The 23832-nt window shown below is 44.0% G+C and overlaps 1 protein-coding gene across 12 annotated transcripts in view; it reads right to left on the bottom strand.

Moving 5' to 3' along the window:
- Positions 1-23832, bottom strand: part of ARVCF (ARVCF delta catenin family member) — a 284187-nt gene that overhangs the window by 72151 nt on the left and 188204 nt on the right. For all 12 annotated transcript variants that reach the window (XM_075110135.1, XM_075110142.1, XM_075110138.1 and 9 more), the window contains 3 exons: positions 23583-23741; positions 14222-14829; positions 4767-5266 (listed from right to left, as the gene is read on the bottom strand). In XM_075110135.1, coding sequence (XP_074966236.1) covers positions 4767-5266; positions 14222-14829; positions 23583-23708 — 1234 coding nt within the window. In that variant the 5' untranslated portion in view covers positions 23709-23741. The remainder of the gene's footprint in view (positions 1-4766; positions 5267-14221; positions 14830-23582; positions 23742-23832) is intronic.

The following is a 23832-nucleotide window of genomic DNA, read 5'->3' as shown; positions in this document are numbered from 1 at the left end:
CCGAGAGGTGGGGGAGTCACCATCCCTGGGGGTGTCCGAACAACGTGTAGATGTGCCTCTTCAGGGCATGGTTTAGGAGACATGGTAGAGTTGGGTTGGGGGTTGGACTTGACGATCCTAGAGGTCTTTTCCAACCTTAATGATTCTGTGATTCCAGGTGGTGATCACAATCATGATCAATCTTTATTTTATTCATAAATACTATTTGTAATACATATTTCTAACTACAACCATTACCTCTACTCTTTCGGCATGTTAAGCACGGACAACAGCTACAAGTCTTTATTTCAGAAGTACTGATTATTGTAAGAATATATTAAAAATTACTGTAAGCTATAAACACAGCTATATGATTTACATAATATTAAAAGCGATTACGGCCACAGCCAAAATTTCCAAGATGTCACCTCCTTGGAGCTGTGGTACGATTTCTAAAGAAATTATGGCAGAATACATACATGCTATTATCTTCGGAAATGCAAGGGAAATCTTTTCCTGCCGTGCTTGCTTACTTGCGAACATCAACATCACCAAGAAATTTGAAGAAGCAGCTGTTTAATTCTCTATGGCCCGTATGCAGTCATTTAGCGTTTGGGAAAATAAAGCGCTCTGCATTATGTTCACCAAGGACTTGATGCATGTTGGCCCTCTACGGATCAGTCTAAGTCCTGAAGATTGGAGCTGTGCTCCTTCACGTTAAGTAGCAGTCAAGTTTGGAACCTCAGCATGAACTACTGTGTTACAGAATACACCGTGAAGAGAGACCTTCTGACCAGCTTCCTACCGAAAATGGAAGGACTGAGCTCACCTGTAACCAGGAGGTTCAAGACAGCATGGCCCTTCAAAGAGAAGTTACTGGCTGCTCAGCTGACAGGACCTTAGCGTACGTAAATGCCCAGAAGGTGTGAATTCTGAGCAGGCTGATCAATCTGCAAGTTTCTATTATGGCATTAGTTCAAAATATTTCCTCTGCAGAGCATTTTGAAGGTCAATCATTTTTCAATTAAAGCCAGCCTGGCAACACACAGCATCAGGAAAATCACATTCTGCACCACTTAAAACGAGTGCAGTGTCGTTAAACAACAAAATTACTTTCGATGTTCTCACAAAGAACAAAATTATTCATTAAAGCTACCAACTTCTGATCTCTTTTCAAAGAATTTAATAGAATTTTGGTCTTGCATATCTGATGGGAACATTTGCTCTACAAAAACAAAAACCTTATCACTGAAGATAAAACTTTTGCAGCTTTCCCAATCAGAACAGAGTAAATTCTGTATCAGCTTAATCCTCATTTCTGTCCATTTCTCAAGAAAATGATCCACTGAAAGTTCAGTAGGACAGTTCCAAGCCTAGAAAGGGATGCAAGGAAGAATTTTGTGGAATATTTCTCATCACAGCTCTACTCGTGATTTACTGATGGACACACTAACAGTTAAAGCAAGCTTGCAGTAGGTGGGAGACATTTTGTAACTCCACAGGCTGGAAAGAAAGAAAAGCGAGATCTGTAGTATTTTATGATTGTATCTTGAGTTCTGAAGGTATTTTTACACGCCTCATGTATCTGTCCTACCTTGAGGGACATCATGTTTTAGTGCCATCTGCAGATATATCAAGAACGTCTGGTAAAACAGACACGGCATTAACCCAGAGGTGGTTTTCAAACTCTGCTAAAACCAGTGCTACCTGGAAGGAAAAAGCTACAGGCTCGCTTAATCTGGCAGTAGCGCAGCATCAGTGTACTCAGCCTGCTTCCAAAATTGCACGTCAGTACGTTTGTCTAACTTGCGTTCTCCAAAACACACATCCTGTGAAGCAGCCAAGTGACCACGCTTCTGAGCCGCCGAGCATCACGCACCCGACTCCTCCCTCATGCTCCCCTGCCGCTGCATCTACCTCTTATGCATTTTTAACATATTGGCATGGCTGCTTCCCCACTCCATTAACCCAGCGACCAGGCCCAGCTGGCCGGCCTGATTCACACTGTTCTGCACAGCTGTGGCCGCTGCATCAGATCACCAAGCTAATGAGAGGCCACAGAGCTGTACTAAAGCCAAGGACTGACTCTCAAATTAGATGAGAACGATGCTCTCATTTGCCAGAAAGCACCATCTCCAGCTGCAAATTATGCGTCCTATTGCATGCTCCCACACACCCCCGTCCTGCAGGCAGGCAGCGCCCCACACCCAGAGAAGCAAAGCTTCAAAACTGGAAGTGCTCTTGAATGAGGACATCTGAATTATTTGAATTTCTTTAAATTACTTAAATCACTTTGGAAAGCAGGATTATTTCACCATTCAGCCCCATCTGGGATGACCAGCTGATGATTACTATTCAGCTTACGAAAAGCAGCCAGTATTGAGTTAAAGAAATACTAAACCAGAGAAAAGTTGATGTGTCATACCAAACTTGACTTTGCAGCCTGTTAAAAGAAATAAACACGCAAACCCTGTACGCCGGTGTCTCTTCTCTCCCCCCCTTTTTCTTTTTTTTGCATTGCTGAAGTCCCCAGAGACTTCACTCCAGGCAGAATGAAAAACTTTCATGGCAAAGGTAGCCTCTGGTTTATCACTAGGGAAAACAACCCAGGTAGGAAGCCAAGATTTCTACCACAAGAACATCAGAATTGTGATCGGAATTTTTGAGGCTGCAAAACACAGCCCTTCTGTAGCAGCCGTGGCTGAATGCTCCCTCCGCACGTCAAGTTGGCTCCTGTTTCTCTCTGCTGACTTTCGGAGCTCGTTTTTCGAATGGACAATTCCACGTTACCAGCCGAGGCTTTGAACGCTGACTGCGAGTACACCAGCGCTGGCCACAGAGGCATTGCTGGAATACTCTTCTCTTCTATACCGATGCTTGAATGTCTCACACCAGATCCGGTGATATCATTTTAGAAGTGGAATGAAATTATTCCTGGTTCCACATCATCTGTTGCTGGACATCTGTTTAGGTTAATACCCTCAGTGTTCCTGGTGTTTCTCAGTAAGGGAAAAGAGAGAGCTTTAAATAGCAAAACCCAAAGCGGAATAAAAATGCTACATTTAATTAGCAGGAGCTACTGTCAAATAAAATGCATTTGAACTGTAAAACTAATTAATCAACTGGAAATCAAAGCAATCGCCATTTAGAGGGAAAACATCCAGTTTGTTTTTGCCATCTCAAAAGTGACTGATTACCACTTAGCATTATAATGATATTCCTTCAGTGTAAATTATAGACTGGCTTCGCCTTTCTTGAATCTAAAGAAACAAATTTATTCCTTCTCAGCACTCCAGAAATTAGTTTGGAGTAAACTAGAACAGTAGATAAACAGATATTCTTTATTTAAAAAAAAAAGAAGATAGATTTAAGTCAGGCATCATACTAAATGAGTGCAGCAAATGGCACGTAAGTACTACCTACAGAGTTTCCACATTAAGAGACAAAGCAGAGACAGCAAAGCACAACCAACACATGCTACTTAGAGGTTCTCTGACAAAAGAGGCAGCTCTCCTTTACCAGCTCACTGGAAAAGGACGGGGAAAATATCCCTGCTGGTTTCTATACTGTATATTTAGACCTAGTTTGCTCAATATACTATAATGGCTGGGGAAGAACACTTGGAACACCAAAGGCCACCGTTCGTCTCGGAGAATTATGATTACCAGTAAAAACTTGGAGAGCTGCTATATTTTTTGAGGCGATTACAGAATTATGTTTACCTCTAATGGCTTAATCCATGTTTGCAATAGGGTCTGCCTGGAGGATCCAACACTGGTAAGGTAGCTAAAGAGTTTCAACCCTGGACCCATTTTTTCCACTCACAAAACCTTCTGAAAAATTCTGTTCTGGCACTGAAATTCATTGCAACTGTCTTGGTCTCCATCCAAACATCCCCTGCTGCTTCTGAGATGAGAAAGGGAAATCCATTTCACCCCTCATGAGTTATGGGAGACTGAAGAACAATATATTTCTCCTTAGTTTAAGAGCTGACATACTTTTCCACCCTTTTCACTTAATGGCTGAACTTTGAAAGTTGGCACATACTTTATTACTCTTTTTGGACGATGTCCAAGACTAAGTTCAAATAAAAAACAGGTTGAATAACGGAGTTATAAGTGATTGAAACTCCCTGCAAAGCGTGCACAAACTCAGTAACTTCAAAATGTAATTCTCCCTTTTCCGATTATTGCAACAAGCAAACTCCGTGCCCCGAGCATCCCAACAGCAGGCTCTACGCTCCTTAAAATCCAAGTTTTCCAGCCCAGAAGTGCTGCAACTTTATATACAGCTTGAGAATCCCCAGGACCGGGGGCTGGAAGTGTTCCTGAGGAGCCCGACTGTTCTGTCAATATGAAGTAGTGGGGACATGGCAGCAGGGTTGTTTTGTAAAGAGATTAACAAGGAAAGTTTTAGATTAGCATATCTTACCTCATGATTATAAGACGCTGAGGGTAAGTGCGCTACAAATTACCTGTCAATGAAGTTGCTATAACTCATTTAAGCTTCAGTAACTCAACCACGTGCAGTCACATGCTAGATCCAAGAAACATCATCCATCTCTCAGCAGCCAGGGAAACCCCAGTGTGCTACATACACAGACGATCTCCATTCCCTCCTGAAGGGCACGCTTGCCTTGGGCTCTCTCACACCACTAAAGCTAAAGAAACAGCTGCAGCTGGTGATCTAAATTCTCCTTCAATGCTCTAATCTCCAGAAATCCTTGATCCTGAAGCTGAAAGGACTCTTTTAAAGAATAATTCATTAAAGAAACTACAGACACTGACCTGTAATTAGCTCTCTGACTTCCATGTCATTTGTTTTTCGCAATAGCCTGATCAATGCGGGGATCCCATCACAGTTCTTTATAGCCACCTTGTTTTCATTATCCTTCCCATAGGAGATGTTCCTGAGCGCCCCACAGGCTTTCCGATGGACCTCCGGCTTTGGATGGTCAAGTAGGCCCACCAAGATAGGGATCCCTTTAAGGTGCCTCACGTCCTTTTTGATTTTATCATTCTCATAGCACAGGTGCTGCAAGTAGGCTGCGGCGTTCGACTTGACTGGATCAATGGGGTGGCTGAGCATGGCAATCACTTCAGGGAGGTCAGGGTCCCTCCACCTGGGGTCTTTACGAATGCTGTCAATAGAGGGGGAGCGTTTCCCCAGACGGTCAATACTAGCCATGCTTCCTCTCTCTGGCTGTGCCAGCGGTGCTGCGTAGCCACCGTGAAGGTAAGGTATCCTCTCTTCAACCATCTCTGTCTCGATGGGGTCATCGTAGCCCCTGTAGAAGCAGCAGTCCCAAGAGAAAGAAAGGGGGGGGAGAAAAAAAAGAAAAAGCGCATTAAACGCCCTGTACGTCTGAGTCAGTACGGATATTTCAGCTATGAGCAAACCTTTTAATATCACAAACATCATTAGGGGCAGCATATTTACACTTTCAAATAATTTATTTGTAGTAACTCGAAAATTAACCATAGCTGAGTACTCGGCAGTGATGGGACTACGGTGCAGTATTTGGCTAGCAACGAAACGCTGACAGGAACTGCAAGTCATCGAACAGATTGCTTTCTTTTTGGTCACTCAGCAAAACAATTATGACAGAGCTGGATTTCATTTAGTAGGGAACACTGAGCTTCGTTAATGCCACTACTTCTGCAACAACCCAAGACTCTAATTAAGGGCGCTCAGGGCCTGGGTAGAGACCGCAGACACTTCTCTGCAAGTCTGGTAGTTCCGCTACGCTTCCGCGCCCGTGCTCGCACAAGTACGCTGAACTCATCGATATAGAGAGCAACGTCAAAGATGATGGAAAGCCTACGTCCTGAACCCAAGCATGTAATAAATGCCCACTGTACAGAATCGTTCGGTAGGAGGCTGACAGCCGAGAGACCCGGGTCCAACTCTTAACACCAGAGTAATTTGCTGGACATCCAAAACAAGTCCTGTACCCTGAGCTTTCCTTCCCAGATCATCAACTAAGCGGGGTGTTAGACACTCAAGATCATTTACAGCATTACAATGAACGGCGTCCATCTCGCTGGGCCATAATTCCCTGTGTGTAACTGAAGCACAGTCAGTCACCACCGGCTCATGCACCGATTTAGATATTACTGTCCTAGTTCTCACACAAGGCAGAATTAAATCAACACAGTTGAAAATATTTTAACACAGTTCATTCTCACACTACAAATGCCATATTCCTAGAAACATAAAAACCCAACCAAAACCCCAAACAAATCGGTATTTGACAAATATTTCTTGTTTTTTAACACCCACCGCTGCAACTATAATCTCTAACCTTCACCCCAACCAGTTCCTACAACCACCTGCTAAAGACAGAACATTACAAGGGGTTTGTAAGGAAAGGCATTTACAACTTCAGGATGTGTGTCTGAGATTCACTGATGTACTTCATATCCCTTATTCAGAGCGCCACCTTTCACCCTCTTCTATTTTATACGTGAATAAGCCCACAGGGCAACAAGGTGACTCGCACCTAACGGTTACGAACTGCCACAAACAACCCCGGCTTTGCCATCTACCCTCTCTCAGGCTTTGCCCCAGAGGCTCGCACCAGCCCTACCCTGGCTGCGAAGCACGAAGAGCTCAGGCGACCCACTGGGGAGCTGCAGCAAAATTCCAATTAATACCACAGTTCTAAAGCACAAGTCTAGAAGACATTCCTTCTTCATCCTCCCTCCCCTCTAATACTACTCTTAGTAGATGTTAATATAAACTGATTTCTTTTATATATATATTCACACTCACACATATATACACACTTTTTAAAAACTTTTTGCAGCTTTTTGCTGTACTGTTTTTCCCCAGACGGATTAGCCACTAGCTCAGTATTGTAGTTACATCAGTCAAGCAAGTAGTTTTAATTGCTGTAAAATGATTCTCGAAAAACTTTCGTTTGAAGCACTGACTGATGTTACCGAACAATTTCTGATGTCATGCTGCAGAAAGCACAGACCACCAGAACTCAAAGGAAATGGAGCTCGCTGTTATCCTAAAGGGACTGCTAATTAAACTAGACTCTGGAGAGAAGAGCAACCGGAGGTGGCGGCTGAACTTAGTCCGGTACAATTAACGGTTTTAACATTAAAAGTGCCTGTACTGACTTTAAGTTGCTTTAATTGCCGTTCTAAACAACAAACCGAAAGGATAAAAACGGGCCAGTATCCAAAACTCCGAATGAATCTGAAGAAATCCTTTTATCGATGCAGTTATTTACGTATGTATAATTCAGTACTTGCTCTATGCAGTAATTTACAATGCCTGGACGGCCGTTGCACTTCCTGCCACAGAACAAAGCTGTTTCCATCATTCCAAGAAGAAAGTAACAACATTGAAAAGATTTACTTTTGTGCATATACAAGTAATAACAAACCCCCTTAACTCCTCCTCAAACAAAACTCTGTTTTTACAACATCAAAGCTTCAACAAAACCTCATTTCTCAAATTCATCCTCATGTTAAATTCTTGTTGAGTGCATACGAGAGAAGTAGCAGCAGATTAACTTTAATAACTGCCCCCTGCACAGCTGTTGCTTGCTTGAGTGGGTAACTCGCAATTCAGCACGCCTCGGTCCCGCGCGCTGCCCAAGGCAGCGGCGCCCACCTCAGTTACACCTGCACGATCAAGTTTCTCTCTCCCCCTCATCCATGCAGATACACAAAGATAATCATTGTCTTGGGACGCAGTTTGTTTGCATTATTTCCACAAAGCCTTCCAAACAGAAGCACACGGACGGGCCCGTCTTCCTCATGCTGCATCCTCTCCCCGGTGCCACCCAAAGCTCCCTGCTTTCATTACATTTGCCCAAAATAAAATTCAGAGTTAGGACTTAATTGCAATACCGTCATGACCAGAGAGAGCACCACGTAACTCTTGTACCAACAATCCTAATTTTTTTTTTTTGTTGCCAACTGCTAGTTATTAAATTTGAATGTGAATACCTGAAGTAAAGAATCACTCATTAAGAAAAAAAAGAGAAGATCACATCCCAACTTGCTACTTGTTCTAACAAAGTTGGGTTTTTTATAAAAAAGCGTTTTTTCTTCCGCTGTTCCGAGACAAAGCTGCTGATGCACCAAAGACAACCGATAGGCTTTGATGATCCTTGCCTTTGATGATCCCTCTCCGACGAAATCCCCAGGCCACAGAGCGGGGGCAGAGCAGGGTACGGGAAGACGCTGCGTGTTCCGTGCTGCAAGGCAGCGGCCGCGTTCCCGAGCGCAGTGGGTACGGAGAGCGGCAGAGGCTTTCGGATGAATCGGGCAGGTGGCGGTGGGGAGGGCAGCATTGCTTGGAACCCCCAGCTACGGCTCCGCGGTGAAGCGATGAGCACGGCGCGTACTGCTGGCCCCATCCCCGCAGCAGAAGCAAAGCATCCTCAAGGGAACAGACCCCGACCTGTAAGTGACTTCTCACAACTGTTGGCATTTTCATACAGTCCCGTTCTTACACAAACCATTCACAGCTCTGCTCCTGCCAATCTCAACCCGATTCTGCTGGACCATCTCCTCAGTGAAAAAACAGGATTGCATGCCTAACACGGCCATTTTAGTGCACCAAGACAGCGCCTCTCAAATATCTGCAGACAAAGGATGAACACAAGAAGCACTACTGCTGAAATATGCCCGCGCAGGTCAGACCCCATGTACCCCTGTGGGATGAAACGGTGCCAAGAGCCGCTGGTTAATGCCCCGGTAACAAAACCCAATGACCTTACCTGGCAGCAAAGATAACGCCTGAACGCTCGACCCTGCAGGACCCCCAATAATTATCTAGAAGCTCTGAGATCCTGGTGTGAACTTAAGAGCTGTACAAAAAACCTCAGTGAAGGCAAGCATCACACCAATTCACATTCAGGTGACTGAATACAGCAATCACGTCTGGTAAAGGTTAAAAAAAAATTTAAAAAACCAACCAAGCAAAACCATAACACAAACCCAAACAACCCACAGAAAAAGAATCCTGAAATATTTTACACAGGAAGCTCTAAATATAAGCTCTGTCATTGCCTAACAGCATTAAAAGGAAGCAGTTTACCAAAACAGATCATCTGCTAAGGAGCAAAATAAAGTAACTGACGAGGCAGCGTAACGCAGAACTGCCGCAGGCCTCGGACTGCCTTGGCAGGCAGAGATCCCCGCTCTCTGTGCGGGTGAGGAGGGTCCGGCCACGGCCAAGTCCCGTCTCCCCTCCTTCAACAGGGGCTTGCGGGCCAGAGAAGTGCAGACTAGGCAAAGAGTGAAGAACTCAAAAGCAACTGTCGGGGAGCTAAACACGCTGAAGACAAAGGATTAAAGTCAGAAACACATTTACACACAGGGAGAGTAAAGAAATCATCTTTCCAAGCGGACTGGTGGGGCCAAACGTGATTCTTCACTTCCACGCCAGCGGAGCAGCTACGTCGGAGAGCCAAAGCCACTCGACACAGAAGGAGGACTAACGAGACCTTCAGCAGATACAGTCATCTGTGCTCAGGAGGCCAAGAGCTCTGTACTCTCAGGACTGAAGAGATCTGGTAGTACGCCAGAGCCGCTGACTACAAGCATCTTGACTTCCATCTGTTTGTAGCGAGGCAGCTGAGTTTTCAGGATGCCGTGGGTCTCACTAATCACCTGTCTCAGGGAATTGATCAAAACACATTCTAGCATAGATAAGAACTGGGAGAGAGCTTGTGGATTTATCATCTTCCTTGTGGCCTCAGCATAGGCGCATTTGAGTAAACAGGTGAAGGACTTACACATTTAATCCTCCATTTTTACAAGTGTTACATTCATCACAGTTTGCAGCTGGTGCCTGCCTGGGAAAAGACCAGAAAGGCTTGGGATTTCAGCAGGGAACTTTGTGCCAAAGGCTGAAGAAGAAATCAAAAGCACAATGAGGTCCTACTTTTGCCAGCCTCTGCTCCCTAATAGGGGGATGCACAAGAGGACTCAAAACAGGACTGAATCCTCTGCTGAGACAAGTCTGAGGTATGGGCTGTACGGTTAAAGCGCCAAAATCCCCTTGACTGGAGCCACCTAAAAGCTGCTAACGGGTGAGCTGACTCAGGTTGCCACCTGCCACATAAAACTCAGCCGTACGTCAGTGCTCTGCTACTGGAAGATCAACAAACTGAGATCAAATTCTCTCTAAGAAGGAGCCTCAGAAAACAACTCATCTTTTCCAAACCCACTTCATTTTTTGCTGCATTTTTCTGCCCGGGCATGTCCGTACACTCCTGCCCCGAGGCAGACAGCATCCCAAAGCTGCCCACCGCCTGGTGTTACACCTGGGGGCGGCCGATCTCCAGCGACAGACACCTCCGAGCCTCGGGACACCTGCAGGGGTGCGGCGGCGAGGCCGCGCGTGGAACGGCTGAGGTGAGGCCAGAAGCGCCGACTGAGAGTGGGGATCTACAAACACGAGCTTTACGTTCTAGACTGAAAAAAGACGCCAGAAGTACAATGTGACTAAGAGATATGTGCTACCACTGTTCTCGCACTTTCTTGCACAGAAGCAAAAGAGACCTAGCGTTACAGTTATTTAATCTAAAATCTGGCTTCTTTCCTGGTAATAATAATTCCAACCATGAAGATGGCCACCAAGCAGTCTCAGCCTCTTAGATCAGGCTTCTGCCACAGAAAATTTAACAGCAGAAAACTGTTTTGTTGTTGATTTAGTCAACTTTTAAAAAAAATCATACCCTGTCTAGTCTGGAAAGGTAAGACTGGCAGTAGCTGCTCCAGAGTTTTCAGGGAAAAAGAAGTCCTGTGGATGCTAGTGGGAGAGCAAACTGTAGTGATCCACTCTGGGAAGAAATGACCACAAAGGCAAGAAATAAGAAATTGAACAGATTATATTTAAAAAAAAAAATATTATTACAACTTGCCATTTTTTTCCTGCTCACTTATGTTAACTTCAAATCAATGATTAAAAAATATTGAGATAATAGCAGGGATGTTTTCTGTGAATGAAAAACATTCAGTACTTCCTGCTTCTCTTTCAAAAAGGACTGCATACAAAACACCTAGCAACACCATAAGACTATATATTTTTAAAGACTATAATAAAAAAGGCTCCTAATTTAATAAAGGCAACCTACCAAATGAAGAAAAAAAGGGCATAACACCAATTAAAGATGTGTAAATACCTTCACAAGTAAATTTGAATAATATTAAATCAGTATTACACACTCCAAATGCCTTTGTCTCACCCCCATTTATTATGCAATCTGACCTAAACCAAACCAGAGCACATGCTGAGGAAAAGAACATTAAGTGCCAGGTATTCTTCCTGCAGAAAATAACATATCTTACAGCAGAGACTCAATATAAAAGAAAACAAGAAACAAATGCAGCCACAGGCACCGAAGAGCCCACAGAGGGGATATTTGCCTTTGGGCACTTATCTGGATTTGTAGGCGTTTGTGAGGAGGCACATTTTTCCCCAATTTAAAATGAAATATAAGTAGCTTAAAACGAGGCTGGTGATGACAGAAGGAAAGCACAACAGATATTCATCTCTGCAGTCAAATGGAGCAGGCAAGGGACGGACAGAACCACCTGCACTTGTAATCCCCCCCGCGAGGATCCCCTCCAGACACAGATGGGTTGCCTCCTTATCACACCGGGGCGAGATTGGCTGAGAAACCTCCCTTCAGTGCTCTCAGACAGAACAGCATCAAAACTAGGAACCGACGGTAAGGATCCTCACTCTACCTTTAAACTATTAACGAATGAGGGCAGCACTTATCGGGAAGGAAATGAGAGAGTAACTCAAGTTTCGCAGCGAGTTCGCCGAAAGAATTCCGTCCGTGACCCGACGAAGGCGCCCAAGCTGGAAGTCGGTGTGGTGCAGAAAAGCTTCTAACAGTGTTGCTGTTAGTCCTACTCCTCACACAGAACCTTTCTGAAATCAAAAGGGCCATCAATTTATCACATTCATTTAATCCTTTTCGCAAGGAATAACTTATTTTAGAAAACCTAGAGAGAATAATCAAGTAGTAATTACCCCCGTCTAGTACAAAGCACTATTTGTAGTCTTTAGTTTCTCGCAGATCAGTAGCACATCTGAAAGGCAGGTTTATTGAATTGCTCAAGTATTTCTTTGAAATGTCAAAAAGTAACTACTTATAAAGAGGCCCTCATACAATCTTCTTACGTTCTCACTAGCTAAAGTTTGCTGCCACAGTCAGGCTAATTACTTGTCAAAGCCTCTTGATCATATTAAATATGGAAAAAAACATACAACAAAAGAAATGTGAAACAAAAATCATGAATTGGTCCTATCTAAACTGCAATGAACAATAAATCAAAGGAATGTTTAAAAAACAAAAACAAACTTAAAAAATGCAAACGGGTAGGTTCTAAGAACACATTTAGTTATTCATCATGCGTACCGTTTGAAAAATGTTAATAAAAATTCAAAAGCACTGCTGTGTGGCTGTTTTTAACAAGAACTGTAAAGTTGCTTAGATGCAGGGGAGCACCAACTAAAGCCTCATAGGTTGATCAGTATTTTGCCACAAGACTGGGGGGGACCTTATCAATGCTTATAAATATCTGAAGGGTGGGTGTCAGGAGGTGCCAGTCTCTTTTCAGCAGTGCCCAACAACAGGCCAAGGGGCAACGGGCACAAGCTGGAACACAGGAAGTTCCACCTGAACATGAGGACAAACCCCTTCCCTGTGCAGGTGCCAGAGCAGGGGCACAGGCTGCCCAGAGAGGCTGTGGGGTCCCTTCCCTGGAGACATTCACCCCCCGCCTGGACGCGGCCCTGTGCCCCTGCTCTGTGGGTGCCTGCTCACGCAGGGGTGGGATGGGATGGTCTCCTGAGGTCCCTTCCAGCCCCCGCCAGTCTGAGATTCCATTTAGCATCATCAAACCTTGATGTGGTTCCATTAGCTGGTAAGCTTGCGAGACCAAAGATGTCACAAGGGACTTAAAGGGGGTTCTGGGAGAAATACCTTGATACATTTTCTCTCTTTTTTGTAGACTATAGATGACAATTTTTAGGTGCTTGATTCCATTTAGCTTTAAAAAGAACTTCCAGAAACATGAAGGAAGATAGAGCTATGAAAGTATGAACGAAACCATGAATGACGTAACATCTCCCTGCCAGAGCACTCCAAGACAAGAGAGCGAAAAGGCCTACCCAAATCCCACCCACAACTTCTGCTGGGGAAGTGACGTCTTTGCTCAGAAGTATGAAGTCTAAAGACCATCTACACACACAGAAGCAGGTGGGTTCCCGACGCTCTTTACAGCTCTGGAAACTACTCTAAATTAAAAGAAAAACAATGAGAACTAAAAACGTATCAAAACGTGAATCATGAGGATATGCCGGCACACGCCGAAGTTTGTACACTGCTTGGAAAACAAGGTATAGAAGTTTTTCAGGTGCGTACTCAGAAGACACTCTTCCCAAGCTTGCTTGGCTTTTTTCCCCCCCTCCAAGTGCAAGAGCTGATAGCTGCGAGCCCAGCATAAACAACTAACACCAGAAAAGATGGCATAAACCAGAATATTCCTTGGAAAGGAGACTGAAGCAGAAGTAATTTGTGACTGGCCACTTTAGTTACAGGATGTGCAACGCAGATGCTCTTATCTCCCCTTTATACAAGCACAGGACAGAATAATGATCTGGTCTTACAAAATGTTGAAGCACTTCAGTGTGGTTCAGCACAACCTGGTCATGCAGCTGAGGGCGTGCAGCTAGCACAGGGTCAGGAGCCAAGGCTGTCAAATAGCTGACAAGACGGCTTTTCTGTAACAAGGCACCCCTTCACCACCAGGTATCAGCTCATCTGCAAGCCCGACCAGCGGTTCCGAACGCCTGTTTGGCAGACGTGCACATAACCAGGCCTGTGAGAAGTCTCACAGATTGCAAAGCCCCTTTTCACCTTGCTAGTGTGGGATGGCTCTGGGACAACACAGTGTAGTCACAACTCTTTTTTAGGAATAGGAAGAAAAGTAACTTAGCCCTCTTCTACAAGATCACCTCTTTCTAAATGCAGCCTGAACTATGCAGCCCAGGAACAGAGCAAAAGGGTTCTTGCGCGCTACCCTCACTCCCTTCCGTATTTCATGGGCATTTTGCAGTCGTTTGTGGGCTAATGAAATGATGGGTTCTTCCTGGTTTTCCATCAAGAAATTCCACAGCTTACCTCACCATTAAGAGTTAAAATGTACACGTTGGACAAAGCAAATCGGCACTGTAAAGCACAAATGGGTTTTACCTTCCTTTGTGAGGTCGTCCCCTCTCTGGCACACCTGCAGCTGTCCTCCGGTTCACAGTGGAGTAATCAGGATCCAGTTCATATCCTTCATCATCTACTCCAAGGCTGCGGTTATCGTCTTCTAGTCCATAGGGCTCTGGCTGGAAGCGTTCTGGCTGGGAGCGGTTCAAGTCAACGTTGCTACCTACTGGCACCTGAGGCTGGGCAACGGGACCGTAGTTATCCCTTCTGCTTGGCAAAGTGAAGCTACCGTCATCTGGCCTGTAACTGTTTCCTGGCACATAGGCATAGCGAGGACGGTAGTTGACACCACGAGACAAGCTGCCATAGTTATCAGATAGATCTCCATAACCATCATGACCGATATAAGGGCGATACTGGCCTTCGTGGCTTTCAGGGTAAGAATCGTTGTAGCTGTTGTAAGATCTGGTTAACGTGGAAGATGCTTGCGGTGTAATGTACCGCTCCCCGTTCTTCATGTACCTTCTGTCTATGGAATCCGTGTAGCTGCCCATGGGAGACGAGCCGTCCATTGATGGCAGGCCATCAGGCCCAAGGGGCACCTGGCGCACTGTTCTGGTGGTGACCGTTTTGACCATTTTGGTAACCTGTGAAGAAGTAGGGAATAAATATGTTAATTTTCTCCTTGCTGCACAATGTGATGAGACGTACAGGGAGCTAGGACGGTAAACCGGGAAGGAGCATCACAAAGCAAACTGCAGTGATGTGCCTGTTGAATGGAAGCTCTGGTGTACTCATGAGTTCACCTATTAGGTTGAAGATTTAATAATGGGAAAATATTTCTATAAAAAGCTGAAAAGACGGGTCACAGAGCCAGAGTCAAGTGCACTCTGGGGCTCTCACTACTGAATCAAAAACACCGCAGCCGTGTGACAGTGCGTGGAAGCAGTGCAAAATCATTACGCCAGTTCAAATTTGCCCAAGATGTTTTCAGGGGGCATTTTTCCTACGAGCAGACTGCACGACATCGAGGCGCCACAGCCTGTCCTCCCACTGTCAGCATAAATACCACAACACATTCTCCAGTTTGCCAGAAATAGCTATATACTCGTGCCTGATCTGCACCACTGTGTAATGGGATGGAGCTTGAATTTGGCAGCAATATTTAGGAAATCATGACCTCAAACAGAAAAGTTCTGAGCTTCCAGCTTTTAGACAGCACAACTACTTTCTCTTTTAAGATACGCTCACATGCAACCATCACTATATAACCCCAACAGGTAGTTGGTGTCGTTCCATTGTTTTGGTGACGACATTTGGAGATAAGGAACACTAATGCTGCTTTTGCAGCTGCAACTACCCTAAACATGCCGGGCTAGGCAAGCCTGTTTAAAACATTGAAGAAAAGTCTGCACACAAGTACATCTTTATCTTTTCCTCCTATAAATCACGTCTCATTTCAACACAGATAGAATCAGACTATTGCACGTAACTGGCAAAAACTGGAAATGGTAAGTGTCCAGAGGGCACTTGTGTTCAGGGTTTCTTGCTAAAGGGTAAGAACAAAGACTCCTCAAGAGTTTCCAAGAACATTCTGCCTTCATGGGAAAGGTCTGGTAATCTGCGTAAGGCAGTGCCGGACAAAAGCCACTACTATTCCCAAACTAGCAAAGGACCTTCTGTTTCGCTTGGTATCTGGGGTCCATCAGCTTCTGTACTGTCTTCCAGAGGGACCAGCACAAGCTGGTTTGCCGGGGCGGGGTGGGGGAATACAAAGTCCTGCAGAAGCCAGTCTATCCTCACCCCAACCCTAATAAAGTTACTTTAAGCTACAAAAAGTTACCCTAACCCTAGTAAATGCTGATTTTCAGCCTTTGTAAAAAAATCACAACCAAGCAACGAAACAACACGCCCCCAAAGACGAGAGGGGGAATGAATCCACCAGAGAGCATTACACACGGGGAGGTGGGGGGGAACACAAAATGAAATTGTGAAGAGATGTTTTGGGTTTCTGAAGTATTACAGAAGTAAATAAGCATCAGTAAATATCACTTTTCTTCATGTAAGCTGCAGAATGAAACGTGTACCTCAAGAGAAACAGTAAATATAACACGTATCCCTGATCACTCAGTGGCTCTGAAGTCCAAACAGATATTTTGACCTATAGCCTCTGATTTAAACATTTAGATTGGCACCAGATTAGCCAAGCTGCTTCTAAAAGAAAATAATTAAGAGTACATCTCTTGAAGGGGCTCCAGACAAATCCTCTCACCAGATGTTTTCACATAGAAACCCCAAACAGAAAAAATTCACCCAAACAGCATTTCTTTTCCTAGAGACATCTGTGAGCAAATGATACTTCAGCCTAATGAAGTAATGAAATCCTGCAAGATCAAAAGCACCACAAATGGCTCTCCACCAGCAGCAAAATTAAGCAGCATCACGACACTGAACAAAGCGTAGCCAGGTACCAACATGACCTTAATATCCAATTTGGGCCAGAGCTGAAAGAATTTTCCTCTTCAACCCAAAGGGATTTCTTTAGCAAATAAACATCAGGAAAGATGCTAGCTTCCATACCTCCAAGTCTCCTTTTTCCCCTCCTTTTTTTAAAAGCACACATTTTAGTAACTAAAAGAAACGAGGAGCTAAACGTTTATTTCATGACCTGGAACCCACCAGCGGTTTTCGCTTACTACCTGCGCACCATACTTCTGCTTTGCACGCAGTCACCAGCAGCACTGCTGGCACGGCACTGCTGCAGCCAGACAGCATTTAGAGAAGAAAAAGGGCTGGCGCAGCTCACAGTGGCTCTTTGTAATACACACGGGGCAAGAGAGCGCAGTTTTCTCCTGCTGAAGTCTGAAACAAAAGTTTTATTCAAAGTAATATGTTCATAATTGATCTTGTAAGAGCAGGAAAAGCAACGTTTCTCAGGCCTGAAATACGTGAGTTTTGCACAGCAATGACTAAGCTGGATGCAGAGTGCTGCGCCTTCGCCTGCTTGGATTTGGGAACCAGTACTGGGAATAGCAGGAAGGAAGGTAGCGTTTCCAGTCTGATGAATCAGAAGTGGGTACTTTTGCCCAGGAAGGACAGAGAGGCAGCTTTCTAGGTGCCAGGCAGAGCGCTTGCCTAACCGCACAAAGCCCTTTCTTTCAGCACGATTCAACAGGAGCCAGGTATTTTGAAAAGAGAAACTCGGAATTACATTTAAGATATACGTTGCCACGCACGCGCAGTTTGTCCCGTGCCAGTTCCATAAAATTGCCAAGATCAGACAATGGAAGATAGCGAATAAACCATGCCTGGCTGCAGCGATGGCGCGAAAGAAGGAACCAGCTTTGGCCTGCAGGACCCTTGGGCAAAGGCTTTGCAGCGGCGGCGTTGCTGCGCTGTCTTCACCCAGCGTTGCCACTGCCAGTTCTTGCTCGGTTTTGACTGTTTAGGTTAGGGTTTTTTCAAGAATCGCCGTTATTGTCAAACAGGAGGAGGTAGCACATCACAGGGATGTTACGGCAAGGACAGCTGTAAACAAGCACTCAGTACATGTATGCAAAACAGACAAAGCAGAACTTCAGAATGCTTTGAAAATCAATTCCTAGACAATTTGTGACCTACCAGTTACATTGAATGAGTTTTTCACCATGCTCTGGTATTGTACAGAGTAGTTAAATTTTTTTTTATATCTATATGACCAACACAGAATGGAGGAGATTCATTTGCAGTTTTTCCCCAATTTGCACTATTTCCTGTCTTTGAGCCCAGCACGGACAAGTTTTCAACGGCTGTGGCTACTCAAAGACACACTTCGCCAGCCAGCACATGTAAGAACAAGTTTACAATGTCAGCACAGCCTCCCCTCTATCATCTTCTGAACGCTGCCCTGTTAACGACTGGAAAGAATCGGGACAATCAAAACCCCCTTGTCAGACACATAAAAAGGAACATTTCACTCAAGCATTAAAGTACACATTTCTCATCGCATAAAAGCATTCAATAATGCTAAAGGTGTTACGGTGGGGCAATCAAACCGAGTATTTTTATATTTTGAGAGAGAGGGAGTATTTGCACTCATGCCTCATTTGTCGGGGGAGGCACTGAGATAGAAGATTTATCATGTGATAAACAGACTTTGATGCCTACAGGACAATAAAGAGAAGCTTTTTGGAAGCAATTAGCCAGCGCACAGAGGAAGGTCCATTTATTAGGTTTCCAAGCAAAAAAAGAAAAAAAATCCCCAACAAACCAAACATCTTTATTTCAGGACATCCAGCTCAAGGCAATATTTCCTTTATATTTTTTAAAAGAACGCAGGCAGTCTAGAGCAGCTGACAGCACAGTAGTCTTCTCTCCCAACATTTCTGTGGTTTCCTTAATACTGATGCATTAGCCAGGGAGAACGAAGCTGCTCGAGCCGGAGTCCCAGCGGACTCTTATCTGAAGCCACCTGATCCTCTGGATGCACCCACTCTTGAAAAAGATTCATTAGCATGAACTCCTGACTACAGATATGCTCTAATGAAAAATTTAGAGGTACAAGTTACTTTGAGAAAGTGTAATTTGACTTCCTCTGTTTGCTTTCCACCTCTGAAGAAGACCCGTTCAAAGAGTTTTTTAGCCTGATTACAAATCAAAGGTGCTTAATTGTTTCAGCACTACAATCTCATAGAGTACCAGAGAAAAGCTTCAGATCACTCCCCTACGAAGAGGATGTCTGAGTATGCTTAAAATATATTTGCAATTTTTTATTTCCTGTAAACTATATTAAGGTTTCAACCTCAGTAAAAAAAGAAAAAATTCCAATATACCAACTTATTCAAACCCTGTGGAACCAAAATCCTACGAGATGGCTTTCATTGCCACTCCCGCCACCCCAGAATATAGCTACGTCAGGTTTACTGACCGTACCGTTGTTCTCCCCCCCAAAACAGGAGAATTATTTAACAAAATAATTGCTACAGGCCCCACGATGATGTTTCCACTAATTCTGTTTCTGGAAATACATTTGTAACAGAACAGAGAAGAAATATTAATCCATTTGAAGCAGCTTCTCTATTCTTCTGCCTTTAATCCTATTTGTCTTGAAGGATGGGAGAAGCAGCATGAAAATATCCAACAACCGGAGGCACCGGCTGCACACCCGGATGGTGCGCGTGGGTCCCTCACAGCGCACAGTGTCTGGGCACCAGAGGAGGCAAGACTGTACTGAGATTCCAGGTGAGGTGGGCTATCACGGTCAAACACAGTCATCCTAACCAGTACCTATAATTTTGCCTTCCATTTTGTTTCTGAGGTTGGTTTTGTTTTCCCTTTTCTTTTTTTGATAAATTAAGCACATTATAAAAGCTGACAGGGCTAAAAACTTTGTTGAAACTATGTCATAAAACAAAAGCAGATGAGAAGGAATGCGGGAGGATAAAAGCATTCTGACATTTCTGAGAGCTTATTTTTGAACTATGGACTGTAAAAATTAATCAGCCCAAGCAGGCTGAAGCTATTACCTTTCTATTAAATGCTGCGTAAGAACTTGCCCTGTAGGTTTTCAAAACAACAGCTCAAATTTCTCCCCTTCAATTTTAAGCCTAACGTTTCACATTTTCAAAGGGCCCTCAACTACGGCTGAAATCCATTCCTGTCCTACTACCTAATGCCCTCGAATCTTCTACAAGGTTTCATACAACTGCGTCTGAGGGTACCTGGCACCGCCACGGCCGAAGAGGTTCAACCACGAGCACTTTCCCATCGCTGGTGCTAGCAGGGGGAGCAGCAGTTAATCCCTGTTGGGAAAGACCTGCCCTTGCCGGGTGTTAGAAAGCACGAGGCAAGTGGATGGACTGGAAGTGAAGCAACTTTGTATACAGGTTGATTTCACAGTCTGTTGTCATAACACACTGTTTTCAATGAATAAAAGTGACCTAAATCTCTCCAATCTTTTAGCGTTTCAAAGATAAAAATAAAAAGTGTGTGAAGAAAGGAAAAAAGCCAACATTAACACAAGCACACGCACATCTGATTTGCTTTACCGGGTTCTCTTGAGCTACTTACAGCCAGGCTCCCTTCAACACACGGCAGCGCTCCAGCCGACAGGCAAGACACGGCAGTCTCCTCCCCAAGGTGACTTTCACTGTTTTAGCATGATAGGCATTTGGCTTCCAGAGAGATTATGAAGTTGAAATGAAGAATTATCTGCTACATCTTTTGTGCAGTGAGTGTTATGTAGAGACTTAGTCAGTATAGTACTAAGAGAATAACAGTTGGGGGAAAATTACTCAGACATATCTCATTTTGAAAAGGCAAATGTTCTCTATTTAAAATACGTCAAATATTAAATTCTATTATGCCTTCTTGCTGCTTCACTGCTAACAGTGTCTTCAAAGATGTGGGGAAAAGCATAGCTAAACTTGGATTAAGGTTGTTTACTTAATACACTATTGAAGGGAATAAATTACAGTTCTGAAACAACTGGGTGGGGTGGGGAATAAAGGAACAGCAGCATACAGGAGCATTCCCATTTACAGGTTTTGCTAGGGTTCAGTTCAAGAGAAGGAATGTCAGAGGCATCTCTCTCCAGCAAACTGGAGATTACACAATTCAGCAAAACTAAAAGACAACTATCTTTTAAAGATCCAAAAATACATACTAAATGGAATTAAGGTGACTAATCCCCACGTAAGCTATCCAGCAAAGAAAGCATACATTTGGAAATCCCCCGTGGTCTCTCTGGCTCTTAAAAAAACATGACCTGTATTATTTACTCTGTCAGAGGAAGCATCTTGTGCTGCCGCTTCCTTCGCGAGTCAAATACGCTGGCGACTGAGACTGGCACTGTCCAGAAGAGCCATTTTTGTTACAGAGGCAACAAAAATAGGTTCTAAGCCCTCCCTCAAAGAAGCCTGGAGCAAGCACAGCAATGCAGAGCATAAAAATCTGTATTTGTATGTTAAGCTAACTGCCTTGACTTAACAGATAACTCAAAGTGAAAAAAAAAAGCTAAGCCTAAACTAATCCCTGTAACATTTAACGAACACAGTGTGACCATCTCAACTTTAAACATCGCTCTTAAGTAACACATTAGATATTATGGAAAAAAGCCGTGAGGATTCCCACCACAGGAAATGCTACTCCTTTACAAGGATAAGAAGGACCTGCATGATAGAAAAGCAAGGCCAGATTCATGCGGGGTTCTGGTTAGTTGGGGGTTTTTCAGCATTTTTTTCTTTTCCTTTTTTTAAATCTGGGAGGGAACAGGCAGAGACACAGAACAGCAGTCTCTGGGCTCAAAGACCTTGCTCCTGCACACTGCAGGCCCAGCAGGCACGGGTTTGCATCTCCCATCCCAGGGAAATGCTTTCCTTCACCAACCTCTTCTGAGCAGCAAGGTCAGAATTTTGCCACTGCACAGAGCTACCAGAAACTTAATTTTCTCTGTAAGGCTCTCACATATAATAATATGACCTTTAAAAGCACTATGATGATACCTATTAGAAGTGATAGTAGGTCAACGCCAATTAACTCCAGGACACTTAACTGATGCTACAAAACCCCAGTGACAATAGTTTTCATTTTCACAATCTTTATCAAAACAAAAAAGCAAGTTGAAGACCAATGTGATTAAAAAAAAAAAGGGTGAAAAAATTCTGACCTCAGATTCATATCTGAGCTGTTAAATCTATGCCGTATTATCACAGCAAGGAAAAGTCAAAACAAAACCATTTCATGGACAATAACCTCAGCAAAGTCACAGCACCTCTTCTGACACCGCTAGGCCAGCCCCGTCTGGGTTTTAACATTTCAGAATCTCTTTTCTCAACAACTGAATTTTTACAATCTTTTCTTCTTCATTTTTTTTAAGGGTTGGTCTTTTTAGCAGTGAAATAAGTAGGAAACACCTCCAGACAGTTTGTGAGCTGCAGTCAGTGAAATTATGTGAACATTTTCCACTATGACAACCACGCAGCTTTATCAGTGGCGTGACTATTTCAGACAAACTATTTCATTCCATGTGGTCCCGTTATCCAGGGGCCACTGCGTGGCCTCGCCTCTATTTTTACAGTCGTAGCTACCATTTTGTCCCCTCGCGTAGCTACACTTACAGCCTCCTGAAGCTATGCACTATTAGTGCATACAAAAAGGTGCCCATCACCACTGTAATTTTATCACTTCCTTCCTGTAAGTTGTTGGTGCTGCCACTAGAAAGAAAACAGAATTTCTTTCAAATATTCACAGATTAAATACATTAGATTATTTGAAGAGCTAATAAAATTTGTGGGGTTTTGTCTGTTTTGTTTTTATTTTAGGACCTTTTGTTTTTATTTTAAGACCTCCTTCCAACAATGAGAAAACAGGCCAGTTTTTATCTTCCAACATTAAACCAGATACTAAGTTTGTAGCAATGCATGCAGGCCCACTGACCTCAGGAAATAAACGTTCATTTACGCCACCCTGAGGATCTGACGTCCTGAATGGGCGTCTTAGAGGACTGCAATCCTGGAACACCAGTAAAAATAAACACTGATTTATGCCGTGACCTCTGTTCAACTCCTTTTAACACAGAAAGCAGTCGGACAGTCTTTTTCCTAATCAGCGCTGTTCAGAAGTTTATAAAAAGGGAATCAAGCTTAAATCTTTCCCAAGACCAAACCTAACCAAGATGTCAGGTCGGCTTCAAGACCCAAATGCCAAGGTGGGTTAGCGTTCCAGCGGTGCCTGAAAGCATGCGAGGCAGCCATGAACACACGGCCCCTTCTCAGCGGAGACTGCAAAATCACCCTACGCAAGGGAACAAAAAGCCATCAGGACAATCAGAACGTATGCAACACCTGCAACCCAGCAGAACCTGAGGTACGTGTCACTTGAGAACACCCAGCTTTCCCCGTGCATCAGGAGTAAAACTCCCTTCGCGAGCTTGCTGCAGAATTTAAATGCCATGGTGTTATTTAAACAGGATGTTTCTTGTTCTGAAGGACAAATTCATCGTTGCATATTGTTATTACCGATTGTAACTAATTCGAAGACGTATTTCCAAGCACCTTTTCCTCAGCCACAGAAGCAAGTTACTCCAAGCCCTACCAACTCATCTAGTTCTTGGATCACCACGTATGTTTGCAGGGCAATGCTGTGAACTGTTCCGGTAAAATAGAGAATATTGAAAGAATAAACAGTCTGGGAAGGGCTTCTAGTGTTGTTGTTTGGTTAACCTGGACAATTTCTACCCTTCAGTTCACAGCTCCGAGAACAGCTGTATCGGCACAGCCGACGGGAGCAAACCAGAGGCGAAACCGAGACTCGCTGAGGACCACAATAGCACGACTGTCATTGCTCACGCTGCTGCCTGTTACTGTTATTTTGGGATTTGGCAGTATTTTGCCATTTTCCTCGTCGGTTATTAACCTCTCACCTTGGTTTCAGTTCTCCTCGTGGTTCCATCTTCAGAAGTGACAATGGACACATGGGAAGTGGGAGTGCCTGGGTCTTCCTCCACAGTAACTGTCTCTTCCACCATTTCTTGAGGCTCTTGCATCATTGCTATTGATGTCTGGTTACTGGGGCTTTGTTCCTAAAGAAGCAGGTAAAAAAATAGTTAACTTTCCACTTCTGTCATCATGGTATAACTGTTCTATTGATTTCAGCTTTCTTGACTGAAAAAC

This window comes from Phalacrocorax aristotelis, chromosome 15 (assembly GCF_949628215.1).
Source record: "Phalacrocorax aristotelis chromosome 15, bGulAri2.1, whole genome shotgun sequence".
In the NCBI taxonomy this organism is placed as follows: domain Eukaryota; kingdom Metazoa; phylum Chordata; class Aves; order Suliformes; family Phalacrocoracidae; genus Phalacrocorax; species Phalacrocorax aristotelis.
The sequence above is the reverse complement of the archived record's forward strand: the minus strand, read 5'-3'. Positions and strand labels throughout refer to the sequence as shown.